General features: G+C 33.0%; 2 protein-coding genes across 5 annotated transcripts; one reads left to right on the top strand and one right to left on the bottom strand.

Moving 5' to 3' along the window:
* Positions 1-3,637: 3,637 nt before the first annotated feature.
* On the top strand, positions 3,638-8,542 carry LOC114402533 (cysteine synthase-like). 4 transcript variants are annotated; one of them, XM_028365146.1, is made up of 11 exons: positions 3,638-3,894; positions 4,400-4,460; positions 4,573-4,682; positions 4,797-4,854; positions 5,428-5,691; positions 5,775-5,912; positions 6,068-6,119; positions 7,024-7,103; positions 7,808-7,867; positions 8,004-8,113; positions 8,266-8,371. In XM_028365146.1, the coding sequence occupies exons 2-10, from the start codon at positions 4,419-4,421 to the stop codon at positions 8,091-8,093; spliced, it is 894 nt and encodes a 297-aa protein (XP_028220947.1). In that variant the 5' UTR covers positions 3,638-3,894; positions 4,400-4,418; the 3' UTR covers positions 8,094-8,113; positions 8,266-8,371. The 4 variants fall into 4 exon arrangements, with proteins under 4 accessions (XP_028220947.1, XP_028220943.1, XP_028220945.1 ...); XM_028365142.1 differs by having other exon boundaries at positions 3,643-3,894; positions 8,004-8,084; positions 8,266-8,542; XM_028365144.1 differs by lacking the exon at positions 3,638-3,894 and adding an exon at positions 3,931-4,023 and having other exon boundaries at positions 8,004-8,084; positions 8,266-8,542.
* A 178-nt stretch (positions 8,543-8,720) lies between these two features.
* LOC114402532 (geraniol 8-hydroxylase-like) lies at positions 8,721-10,653 on the bottom strand. Its single transcript, XM_028365141.1, has 2 exons — positions 9,656-10,653; positions 8,721-9,548 (listed from the first exon to the last, which is right to left on the bottom strand). Exons 1-2 carry the CDS (start codon positions 10,538-10,540, stop codon positions 8,928-8,930), a joined length of 1,506 nt encoding a protein of 501 aa, XP_028220942.1. The 5' UTR covers positions 10,541-10,653; the 3' UTR covers positions 8,721-8,927.
* Positions 10,654-13,239: the final 2,586 nt, after the last annotated feature.

Raw genomic sequence — 13,239 nt, 5'->3', positions numbered from 1 at the left:
TAAATCGAGTACTTTTTCTAATTAATATGAATTGATGAAATAAAGTAAGAAGAAATTTAGAGAAATATATTGATTTTTTATTTTCTCTTTTTCTTGTTGTTTAGGTTTTTATATATAATTTAAAAAATTAATATCATAATTGAAACTGACCAAAGTGTTCATATAATTATTTAGAAATTGTGCATTGAAAGCTTACTTTGAAATTTGTGATTCAATATGATGTATGCTAGTTTATAGATATAGAGGTAGCTATTTATATTAATAGTTGATGTAAATAATATTGTAGAGTGTTATAGTATGATTCCAAAAATTATTAAGTGTTGGAGTTTGAGAATATTATGGTTAAGTTTCATGAACATGTGTATGTTGTACCTTATGAATATCATTGGGAATGTTATGAGATGGTTGATGTGATGTTATGAGATGCTAAAGTGTGAACATGATATTCGATTGTGAATAAGTGGATGTGTTAACACTTGATGTTACATTAATTATATCGTGAGCTATGAATTATACATTAACCCGACCAGTGTTTATGTGCAGTGTTAAAGAGAAAGTGTAAGTTTCCTATTCAGGAACCAATGTTAAATTGTAGCACAATGTGTTAAATGTGTTTGAAACACGAGTGTGAGGTCGGGGGTATTGTATAATTCGTAAACAGTGCTTATATATGAAATATGTGATGAATTGTGGAATAATATGTTGCCTTGAGATTATAATATTGTTATTGAGATTGAGTAAAAGTGTAAAGTAGAGCAGGTGTTGAATTGTGAGATACGTGAAAACATGTGATGGTGGATTGTGAGATACGTGAAAACATGTGATGGTGGATTGTAACATTATGAGATGTGAAATTGTGAATGAGTTTTGGTTGTAAATAAGTGTGTGATTAACTCTTGATGTGACATTAATTGTGTTGTAAGCTGTGAATTGTACAATAACCCGACCAGTGTTATCTTGAGAAAAGTGTAAATGTGCAGTGTTAAAGAGAAAGTGTAGGTTTCCTGTTTAGGAACTAGTGTTAAAGAGAAAATGTAGGTTTCCTATTTAGGAACCAGTGTTAAATTGTAGCGCAATATGTTGTACGTGTTTAAAACACGAGTGTGAGGTCGTGGGTATTGTATAATTCACGAGCAGTGTCTGTGTGCTAAAATGATTTTAGGGGTTGGACCTGAATCAGGAGGGAGAGACCCTAACGGACTCTTCGGAGTGTACGCCTTGGGGGTCACTGGGTTTGAGTGCTCCTTTAATCCTATGTTGATCCCATATGATTGGAGCATTCTCGTAAAACATCGTGACCCTGACTGGTCTCCCTATGATCTTACTTAGTGAGAGTGACCTGACAAACCCATTGTGTGGTGTGTTTCGTTATGTACTCCTAAGCGCCCCAGGGTGATTTTTCATTGACATGGTACCACATTGCATATAGGCTTGAGTCTTAGCATAACTCTCTCATGCGCTTGCTAATTGTTTATTATGAAATTAATGTGTTATTATGTCTTGATCAGAGCATGTGATTTTTGTGTAATGTGATTGATGATTGAAAAGTGTGATTGATGGATGAAAAGTGAACTTTGAATGACAAAGTGGTGGAATTATGTGAATTACGTGTAAGTAAATTTTATTTGGTTTATATGATATGTATATCTAGTTGTCTTGTTTCTCTATTAGTTAGGAATGTGATAACTCACTCCCCGTGTGTTGTTTGTATTTGGATCCTGTGATGATCTTGAACTTTGTGTTCGGGGGAGCAGACGACTAGGTCAATTGATTTAAGGAACCTTATACTGAAGGACGTCGAGACACAACGTTTTGATAAAATGTGACATTGGGGTATAGGGTTTTATATTAATTGTATGAAGTCTTAGACGGTCTTGCTTAAACCGAGATAACTTTATTATTTATTTGGACAAGTTTGAATATGATGTAGAAGAAAGTGAATGTAAGCCTTTTATCCCTTGAAAGACTTGTATTTACAAATGTAAAAAAAATACTATTAATTAATGTTTGGATTTTTATTCCTTTGTCAGTATATATGTGAAGGGTAGAGGGTGTTACACTAAGCGTGAGAAGAGACAACGTCCTCGCTGGGCGGGCTAGCTGCACGCTAAGCGTGCTGCTCTCTGGCTCAACATTCTCTAGGATTTTGTGTTCGCTTAGCGAGTTTGGGAGCCTCGCTAAGCGGGTGAGCCTCGCTTAGCTAATCTGGCTCGTTGAGCAAGCCCTTCAGCAACATTTTAACATCTTCCCTTCTTTAGCCTAAAAACCAAGTTAAATTCAACATTAGTCAACAAAAATGGAGTTTCTAATGTATAAGTTCATACAAGAATAAAATATTTACAAATCTCACAAAAGAAATCATAAATTAGAGGTACATTGCTACTTTTTCACTTATTTTTAATGCAGTTAAAGCTCTACAACAGTTTAGCCTCCAGGCTCCCAATAAAAGGGGTTTAGCCTCTAGGCTCCCAACAAAAGGGGTTTAGCCTTTTCTTTACACGTCAGGGGGTTAATGGAAGAATGTGATAGATGACTAATAACAAGAAAAAGAGGAATTGCTAAAGAGAGAGAGTTTCCCCTGGATAGATCCCGTGTGTGGGTTGTGAGACTGTGTGTTTTTCTTCTGCTTCCTCCTCCTTATATAGGCATTAGGTAGTTTAATTTTCACGCTGACTTCGGGCTTAGCGTAAGCTTACGCACTAAGCGTGCCTTTGGGTTTCTTCGTGAGTCTTTTTCACGCTAAGCGTGTATTGCACACTGGGCCTGTCTTGCACGCTAAGTGGACTTTCCAATTCTTCCAATTTTTCTTCAAGACTTTTTCTTTCTGTTTTTGCATCAATCTTTCATCTAAAGCACTTGAAATCTTCTTCTTTTGAATTTTGCTAATAAAAAATAGTAAAGATGTTAATTTCTTCTTTATTTCATTAAAAATAATAAAAAGTAAAAAAATTACACTCACTTATTAATCCAAATTGACTATCAAATTAGTTTATATTTCGCAATTATCAATCCTATAAATATATTTATCATATAGATTATCTATTAATTTTATTTTAATTATTAATTTAAATTTAATTAAGTATACAAAATTATTTCCTTTTTTTCATAAAATATTTTTAATAAATACATATTTTAAAGTAACTATTTTTTTTTAAAAATAAAAGTTAAGAATAAGTAATAATATAATATTCAATATTATTATTATAGTATTTATATATTTATAAAATATTTAAGACTAAAATAATAACCATTAAATATATTTTTGTTTGAAAACTAATTACTGATAAGAAAGAATTAATAGTATATTATTATTATTATTATTATTATAACAATATGGGAAAAAATTTGGAATGAATCATCTTGGGTGATGGTCGATATCTTATGTTTATGGCTCTATCCGAGTATCGGCCACGTTAGCATATCATGACGTGTTCGCTGTATGATACGTTTTGTTGTACAAAAGGATAAAAAAAGTTAATAGAAAGAGAGTTAATGTATTGAAGAAAGATACAGTCAATGGCGTCCAAATACATTAATGTATTCTCCTTCTTTTTGGTTCTAAACTCAGTGTGTCAAATATTGTTTAAAATCATCGTTCAAAAATAAATTAAAAAATCAATTTTGAAAATGTTCTTTCTATCCATTCCAAAGCTACAATCTATTTTTGCATGCATCACAGCCACCTATGTTTGACTATGATATGCTTAAGAAATAACGGTGTCATCTTCTGAAACTTCAAACTTATCAGGACGAGAAGTTGGCTATGTTCAAAATTTGTCGATCCACTGGCACCAACTGATTTAGCAAAATTTCCAAAGCAAGAAAAATAATAATACTAGTATCTACAGTATTAAATATAGACAGATTTTTTGTTAAATCACACCATTTCCAAAGGTGACTGACTCTTCTTTCTCTCCAATTTTTTCCCATCAGTTAGGCTTAATTTCTAATTAGGCATCTATACTAGGGTTTCTCTTCATCACATTCACATCGCCACAGAAGAATTCTAATTTATCAACACTAGTTACGTCCATTTTTGTTAGTGAAACGTGCATCAAGGAATTGTACTTTCTCAATACTGTGGTTTAAACTTTTTAATTTTTGTAATCTTTCCAGTCGTATGGTTCCCGAGGAAGGTGGTGTCATTGAGTATTAGGACATATATAGCAGTTATTTTCAACAACAAAAAAAAAGGATATAGCAGTTGTTCTTGTTGACCCTGATTGAATTTTGAAGTGGTTTGAATTTTTAAGGCTAATTGCCAAAGAAAGACAGAAACTTGGTGGATTTCATATTTTAGAAATAGCTCAAATTCCATTGATAGAATAGAATAAATAAAATTGGTAGCTTTGTGGATTTAAGGTACATTTGGATGCTAATATTTTTCGTTGTTTTCCAGCATTGTAGGAGCTGATATCATGGCAGTTGAAAAGTCTGGAATAGCCAAAGATGTTACAGAAGTGAGTTTCTGCACTTTGATTACATTTTCTGAGTTTTTAAAATTGTGCTGTTCCCCTATTTCAGTGTTTCTAACTAGAATACATACTGATGCCTATTGTTTATTTTATGTAGCTGATTGGCAAAACCCCAATAGTATATCTGAATAAAATCGCAGACGGTTCTGTTGCCCGGGTTGCTGCCAAACTGGAATTGATGGAGCCATGCTCTAGTGTAAAAGACAGGTAATGATTTTGGTTTCTTTCATCCTTGCTACTATCATTTGAGTTTGGTTCTTGCTTTTACATGTCTTGGAATTACTTTGTGATTTGTTCCTATGATATACATTATATATGTAGGATTGCCTATAGTATGATTGCTGATGCAGAGAAGAAGGGACTTATCACACCTGGACAGGTTAGTACAAAGAAATCGCCTGGGATTGGGCATCAATAGTGAAGCTTCTAACAAATTAGTAAAGATATTATCCAGATTAGGAGCAAAGTGAAGCTGCTTTTTATTGCCAGGTGTTTAATTATGATTTATAAAATTGTCACAAATAACTTATCGTGAGTAATTGAGCAGTCTAATTGTACCTTGGCTAATAGAACGAGAAGAAAGATATTCCATACATGCAGGATCACTACCTCTATTATTTTGAAGAGAAATCTATTTTTGAGTGCATTCTGTAATTTTATGATAGTTATGTCGCTTGTGTATGAAAGCCATCACATGAATGGTAGATGTAAGCATGTGGCCCTAATTGAAATAAAATGTGCAGTTTTCTCATATTCAACTTTACTAAATTTCATAGCAGTTATTTAAATACCAGGTGAATGATGCACTGTTAAGTTAGTTTCTGCTACAACTTTTGTGGAGAAATACTAGGAAGTGGATGTGTGAAAAAAAAATTGTTGGTATTAATTTGGGATAACCCTGAGTTTTCAAGTATTGTTTTTGTTGCATGTGGATTATCTTATTTTACTGAAGAGTATCCTCATTGAGCCAACAAGTGGTAATACTGGTATTGGATTAGCATTCCTGGCAGCAGCCAAGGGCTACAAGCTTATAATTACAATGCCTGCTTCAATGAGTCTTGAAAGAAGAACCATTCTTCTGTCTTTTGGAGCTGAGTTGGTTCTGACAGATCCTGCAAAGGGAATGAAAGGGGCAGTTCAAAAAGCAGAAGAGATATTAGATAAGACTCCCAACGCCTACATACTTCAGCAATTTGAAAACCCTGCCAATCCTAAGGTAATATACAAATTTGTTGTGTAACTGCAATAGTGGATGCTTGACAACTTGGGTGACACATTTTGTTATTGTTGTATTTGTAGGTACATTATGAAACCACTGGTCCAGAGATATGGGAAGGCACAAGAGGGAAAGTTGATGCACTTGTTAGTGGTATAGGCACTGGTGGTACCATAACGGGTGCAGGGAAATTTCTTAAAGAGAAGAATCCTAATATAAAGGTTAGTGTTTAAATTTGTATATATGTTTAAATATAAATTAAGGGGAATATGTGCATGTAATCTTTCCTGAGAATGGAAAGATATATTTTGGTTCTGGTTTACAGCTGTAGTGATTCCCCCTTCTCATTGTTTTTATTAGTTTTATTTTTATTCAGCTCTATGGTGTGGAACCAGTTGAAAGTCCAGTACTCTCTGGAGGAAAACCTGGTGAGTTATATAACACATGCTTTGATCCATTGTGAAAACTTATACACTCATTTTGATACTTTCTCACATGAACCATGAAAATGTTGCATGGCTATTAGATTTTTTATTTACTTTTCTATTTATTCATTATTAGGTGATTGCCTTACTTTTCCATGTTAAAGTGTATTCAGGAATGACATTTTTGTCTTGATCTGCTTGCTCATATTATTAAAAGGTGATTGCTAGTGGTTTTATTTATTTAGTAGAGCATTGATTGTATGATCCCACAAATTTTCACCTTTTTATGGTCACTTGAGCAGGCCAGAAGGACTTTTGGTGATATAGAAAAGCCTAGAGTACTCTTTTGGGGGCAGAGTACTCTCTGACTATTAACTCAGATGCTATATGATGAAAAGGAAATCTTACTGTTACAATTATGCCAAAGTTGTGAAAAACATAAGGCGTCTAAAGCGTACTTGTAACCCCAAGATAATCAAATTCATACACAAATCATAATTAAATAAAAAATCCTAATTTAGATTTAATTTCATATAATATGAAATACTAATTAAATCAAAACAGAAAATCTTAACATGATAATATTTTCGTATGAGCATAGAACATCAAAAGTAAAATCTCTAATAATAATGAAAAAAACTCTTATATAGGAGGAAATTCTAAAATTTCTAAGAATAACAAAATAATGCCTAAATAAAACAATCTTCCTTAAATATGTTTTTCCATTCTTCAGCACTTGGATTATCACATGCTTTCCTTAATGAGATTTAATTTTTTTGTTCTCTAAAAAATATTACTTTAAATTATGTCTGCTCTTATATGTTTTCCTGTTTGTCTTCCCTCCAGTAGTTACTTCAAGTTGAATGGTTTTTCTTTATAATAAATACTTAAAGTTGTGAACATCTAGGTCCACACAAGATTCAAGGGATTGGTGCTGGTTTTGTCCCTGGAGTATTGGAAGTTAGCCTTGTAGATGAAGTAGTTCAAGTAAGCTTTTAATGGTTTTTGAATAGTCGTCATACTTTTTAAGACTTGACAGAAATATACAAAATGAAATATTATAACTTTATTCTAAAATTGTTTGGAAATGCAATATGCAGTTTTAGAAACAATGTGATAACACCTGTGTATATGGTTATTGCATCTAATAATTGATAAATTACTTGAAATTCTTATACTTTCAATTAATATATATAGGGTTTGATACCGTAGTTTCTTGTTTTTATATCAATTTGGTGATATTGATGTGTTGTGTCTACTTTGACTTGAGATTTTTGCTACTAATTAAGCATTTCCAATTTAGGTTTACATTCTTTGTTTGTTGTTCAGTTAGTTTCTGCTATGCACTTTTTCTACATTAAGTAATATGGTTCTCTACTTCCCTGTGAAGTCCTGAGATGTGTGGGCTTTGGGGCAAAGTTTCAGTTTGTGGGGAAACTGCAAATAGCCAATAATGAACTTTTGGAATGGTGCCTTTACATCATGTCAGACTTAATATTGTTTTGGGTAGAAGGGAATCTTGGATGTCTTGAGGATTAAGTTCTAATTTCTGCACCATGGTGTAAAAATGGACACCTTTCTGTGTGAATATAATTATTAGAAAGATATGATTTTGTCATTATTTTGCGGTTTTTGTTTGGACATTTGTAACAGTTTAAGATTTGTTAAACAATGGATGTGTGATTTGGTAGATATCAAGTGATGAAGCAATAGAAACTGCAAAGCTTCTTGCACTTCAAGAAGGCCTATTTGTAAGTTCTAAATCTCTAGAAACAGCCATTATTGAGGCTATTCCTCCTATAGCTAGATATCTACTGAGTTTCCTTCAGGATTCATATTTGAATTTGGAAAATGAATAAGGAACCTATACTTTACATATTATTGTAGGTTGGAATATCATCTGGAGCTGCAGCTGCAGCTGCCATTAAGATAGCAAAAAGACCAGAAAATGCTGGAAAGCTTATTGTTGTAAGTTGATTGTTTTCCTACAAATTTTGGTAAAAGTGTATAGAAATGTCCGTTGAGAACTTGCAACAATATTCCCATGTTTTTGTTAATTTGTTCTCTTGTTTGGTTTGGTTTGGTTTTGATTGATGCCAACTGAGATTATGGGTCACTTAGTTGACAGTTATGTTTTGATATGGTACAGGTTATTTTCCCAAGCTTTGGTGAGAGATACCTATCCTCTGTGCTGTTTGAGTCAGTCAGACGGGAAGCTGAAAGCCTGACTTTTGAATCCTGATTTCAAGTGGTGGATTTTAACTGGCGAAACCAGTGATCCTTGTGATACAGATTGTGATTCTTAAATAAACATTACTTCAAAAGAAAAGAAAGGAAAATTTGTCATTATGCAACATACTTCTGAAATAATTTAGAAGGCCACTTTATTAATGGAATATGATGTTATCCTTTTCTTTTCGAATCTATCCTCATCTTGAAGAATTAATGTATTCAACATCTAGAAGAATAGCAGTGAAAATAACCATTCAACAAATTAAATTTTAGTATGTTACTGTTATCAGTTATCACCCTTTCCAGCAAATGACTCATTAGACTCTATTTGGACCTAATATTAACGGCTTATAGGATGACAAACTTGTAATGTGGATGGTGAAATTCTTTTTCGGGATTAATGTAACTTTTGCTAGAACAATGATACGTGCTTGAACCCAAAGAAAGAAAAAGAGGTGCTGAAAAAAGAGAAAATTGAGTAATGTTTTGATAGGTAATGTCTGTCTTAGACATTTCTACCTTGAAGGAATTCACTTTCTTTTAATAACTCCTGATGGAAACATAGAGATGAACAACTCTCTAGTTGTTTATTTTGACAGGAACAGGAAGAATTCGAAGGGGCTGTGCTTTTTGCAAGGTAATTCCAAATTTATCATCTATGTCCATATCTTGTGCTTCTATGCCATGTTCAAGCTTCCAATCAAAGGAGTTGATAAGGGAACCCAACATTAACAGCAACATCCTATTGGCCAGTAGCATGCCAGGGCATATTCTGCGCCCAGCACCAAATGGTGCAAGCTCAAAATTCCGTCCCTTGACATCAATGTCAGATCCTAGAAACCTGTCTGGTGAAAATACACTTGGATTTTCCCATAATGTAGGGTCCCTGCAAATAGTCCACGTATTAACCAAGACTTGTGCATCTTTTGGGATGGCGTAGCCACCTATATCCACATCCTTATCAGCTTTTCGTGGCAGTAAAAATGGAACTGGCGGGTGCAATCGTAATGTCTCTTTTATTATTGCTTGCAAGTATGGGAGTTTCCCAATATCTGCTTCCTCTATAGGATTATTACCTTTACTAATCATTTGCTCAAGCTCTTGCTTTGCTTTTGACATTACATCTGGGTTGCGGACTAATTCAGTCATTGCCCATTCAAGGGTGGATGCTGTTGTATCTGTTCCCGCAACAAATATATCCTATTCAATTCAACCATAAATTTCAGTTACTATAAGTCCATTATAGTCATTCATAAATAACATAATTTAAAATGAAAATAGCTAGGAGGAGGGAGGAGATTAATTACATGTGAGAGATGTTCAATCATATTCTTGTCCATGTACTTGTTATCTTTCGAAATGTTGAGCATGGCATCTAACATGTCATTGTGGACTTTCCCTTCCTCCCTCTGCTTCAACCGTTGGCTAACCAAGTCGTCAAACATGTCTAACACCTTCTTTACATTCTTACTCTGCCGCCTTTTGACGCCCTGTGGATCAACCAACTTTAACACTTGAAAAAAATCTGCCAAGTTTGGTGTTCCAACCAGCTTTGTGATATTGGTCACCAAGTCCTTGAACTCTTCTGCTTTACCTGTAGAGTGAATCAAATCCATAGAGAAGATAGTGTTTGATAAAAGATTTATGGTAGTCTTGAATGCTGCTGTTCCAATATCCACTGCTTCACCTATCTGGCTGCTTTGATGGATATCGGAGACTAGTTGCTGCACTATCTTACGCCTAACATCTTGGCTAGCATCAAGAGACTTGTGGGCAAATAACTGAGTGTTGCATATTTTTCTGAGTTCCCTCCAAAGAGGTGAAATGGGCATGAAGGCAAGGCTGTATTGTTCATGGTTTAGAACTGACACGGATTGGGGAATGGTTCGGTTTGACAAGAATTGGTCATTGGTTAGAAGCACCTCTTTGGCCATTTGTGCTGAAGACACAACAACAGTGGTTATTTGTCCAAGCTTTAGGCTCATTATTGGGCCATGTATCTTAGCAAGCTTTGCCAATGACTTGTGAGGCTTTTCACCCAATTCAAGGAGGTTACCTATGATGGGAACACGGGATGGTCCCGGTGGCAGCTTATGGTTTGCTTTTGTGGCCATTGCAAGGAATGAACCAAGAAGAGCATGAACTATGGCACATGTCAAGACAATGAGCAGTGCACAACTTGCAATGTCCATTATTGTCTGTAGGATTAGTGCGATGCAAGTGAATTGCTAACCAATTTCGAGGGAAAAAGAGAGGAAATATTGGTTTGGTGGATGCATCGCTCCATTTGCTAGCGAACTCAATTTATACATGATTTGTCAAACACCATATTGTTGGAAGCCCACGTTGCATTCAAGTTGCATGTTCTTTAATATTTTATTATTTTGGAAAATTTAATTATTTTTGGATTTGACCCATTTTTTACCCATATTTTTGCAAACAATCACCTTCAGTAACAAATCACGTACCCATCTTTTATCTGATAACTTCTTATCTCACGTATTCTATAAATAGTATGGGGTGCTCTCATTTTTGTATCACCAAACTCACTTCTCTATTCAGAAAAAATACATCATCTATTCAGAGTAAGTAAGGGTCTGGAAGAACAAAATTGTCTTTCAGGTTCGTGTGTGCGCCACTTCCTGTTCAATTTGTAATGGTTGAAGGTACGTTCGTAATATTTTTAATTTCCGTTATTTGATCTAAATATGTCATTTAAATTGATTTGCATATTTAGATTAGTATATATACATTTTACATTCTCAGGGTCTAGTTTCTTATGCTACTTTTTATTATCAACGTCAAAAAGTCATAGTCATACACTACGTATATGACAAGTTCAGATTATCGTGAACATCTGATCTAAAGTTGACCTTCTACGTAGAGTGGTAGACTCATTCTGCCCATAGTTTGTGAGCTAATCCAAAATATGTCAGTAATGCAAAACAATAATGATTTTTGGATACTAAAAATGTTATTTGATATTTAGTGAAAAAGAGCTAAAAAAAAACTTAAATATGTTTTGATTTTTAATGAATATTTGATTTTTTGGTTGTTTTATAATAAATTTGTGTTTTACATTGAATCCTTAATAAACTAATATTTTTATTTTTTGTGATTGATATTTTGTTTTAATTCTTGATAAATTAACGAATTTTGTATTTATTTCTTAATAAATTAATGAATTTTGTTTGTCCCAACTAATAACAAACATAAAAAATTTATAAAAAAATAAATATAAAATTTGCTAATTTATTAGGGACTAAAAATAAGTGTCAAGGACTAAATAAAATTATTATTTTATTAGAGACTCAATGTAAAATAAAAATTTATTAGAAATTAAATGCAAAAAGTAGATATTTATTAGGAATAAAAAATATATTTAAGAAAAAAAAATATAATAAGTGATAGTGATATGATAGAAAAAGAAAGATAAAAATAAATAAAAAGTATTAATTAAGTGTTTGAAAAATTACCTTAAAAAAATGTTTGGAAAATTAGAATCTTCAAAATTAATGCCGAATGGTTGGTCCTCATTCCTATAGGTAGTGGGTGTGCTGAAGCCTGGGTGGGCTTTTCCAAACTAGTGTTGGCTTTTTTGGGTGTTTGAAATGAAACCTTCAAAGTTAATTCAATTTACAGGTTAAATGCATTGAATTTGTAAGTTTAAGCTTTGAAAACCAAGTTTTTTTTATTGTTTAAAAAATACAAATGAAATTAAACGAAACAAATTTTATTTCATTTCATATAAATTATTTTATGTTTTATTGTAAAAACATCTAAGTAATAACCTGAGTTTATTCTATTGCACTCCATTTATTTTATTTGACTTCACTTACTATTATATATTGAATACTACAACCTAAGAGAATGCCAAAATTCTGCTACGTATGAACGACACAGTTTCTCCACCTCACATAGTGGAGGACCAACGTAAAAGAGTAAGACCAGGTCTATTTCATATATACTGATGAGTCCGTTTAATGTTGAATTTCTGGTTTGAGCTTTTCCATGCCAGATGGCTTCTTAATAGTTAAAACTTTCGCGAGAATGGAGCTGGAACCGTGCCTCCCACCGTGGATTGACATAATCCTTGCATCGTCTCGTTCTGCCTATAATTAATGTTCAAATATCCATCCCACGATAATTTCCAATATATTTCCACACTCATATTCTAAAAAAAGTCAAGCATCGTTCATATATATTTTTGGAAAGCTATAAGCTATTAATTAGATTAACTTGCAAATTGATGCTTCGATAACTAATAAACTGACATATATATCGAGTATTAGATTAAGAAAAAAGATCATGTATAAAATAATTTTTGGTCATTCAATCGTAAATAATCATTTATAATAAATTTATTAATTTAACATTATTTTAAAAGTCATACACACAATAATTTATAAATAAAAATATAAAATTATTTTACATATTGATTAAACTCGATATAAGATACGTAGTTTATGGCATAAGATATTGTATGACCGGATGGAGAGAAACATCGCTTCCATTTCCTTGCACTGATGTCAAATTGACGGGAGGGTTTGTGTTTGTACTGCTTATCTCCGTTGAATTGGTCATCGTCCTAACAATTTTGAAGACAAAAATAGTTTGTTTCATATCCACATAAAATTGGTGAGAAATAAAGATAAAATGAGAAACACATAAAAATGGATGTGGAATATATATATATATATATATATATATATATATATATATATATATGCATGCGCGCGTCACTCAATTTATTATGATATCAACTACACTTTTAATCTTGTAAGGCACACTCATCTCAGTGGTAGAATATTAACCCTGTCATCATGGGTTCAAGTTCCACGGTAGGCGTCAAATATTCCGACTAAGTTCCTGACAAGTTATTTGTCTTTCG

This window comes from Glycine soja, chromosome 20 (genome assembly GCF_004193775.1).
Source record: "Glycine soja cultivar W05 chromosome 20, ASM419377v2, whole genome shotgun sequence".
NCBI lineage: Eukaryota > Viridiplantae > Streptophyta > Magnoliopsida > Fabales > Fabaceae > Glycine > Glycine soja.
The sequence above is the reverse complement of the archived record's forward strand: the minus strand, read 5'-3'. Positions and strand labels throughout refer to the sequence as shown.

Coding starts and splice junctions, on each gene's coding strand:
- LOC114402533 (XM_028365142.1), top strand. CDS start 4,419: ATGGCAGTTGAAAAGTCTGGAATAGCCAAAGATGTTACAGAA. Junction 6,120..7,023: donor ACTCTCTGGAGGAAAACCTG/GTGAGTTATATA, acceptor GTGAACATCTAG/GTCCACACAAGATTCAAGGG. Junction 8,085..8,265: donor ATGCTGGAAAGCTTATTGTT/GTAAGTTGATTG, acceptor GATATGGTACAG/GTTATTTTCCCAAGCTTTGG.
- LOC114402532 (XM_028365141.1), bottom strand. CDS start 10,540: ATGGACATTGCAAGTTGTGCACTGCTCATTGTCTTGACATGTGCCATA. Junction 9,549..9,655: donor TGATTGAACATCTCTCACAT/GTAATTAATCTC, acceptor TGAATTGAATAG/GATATATTTGTTGCGGGAAC.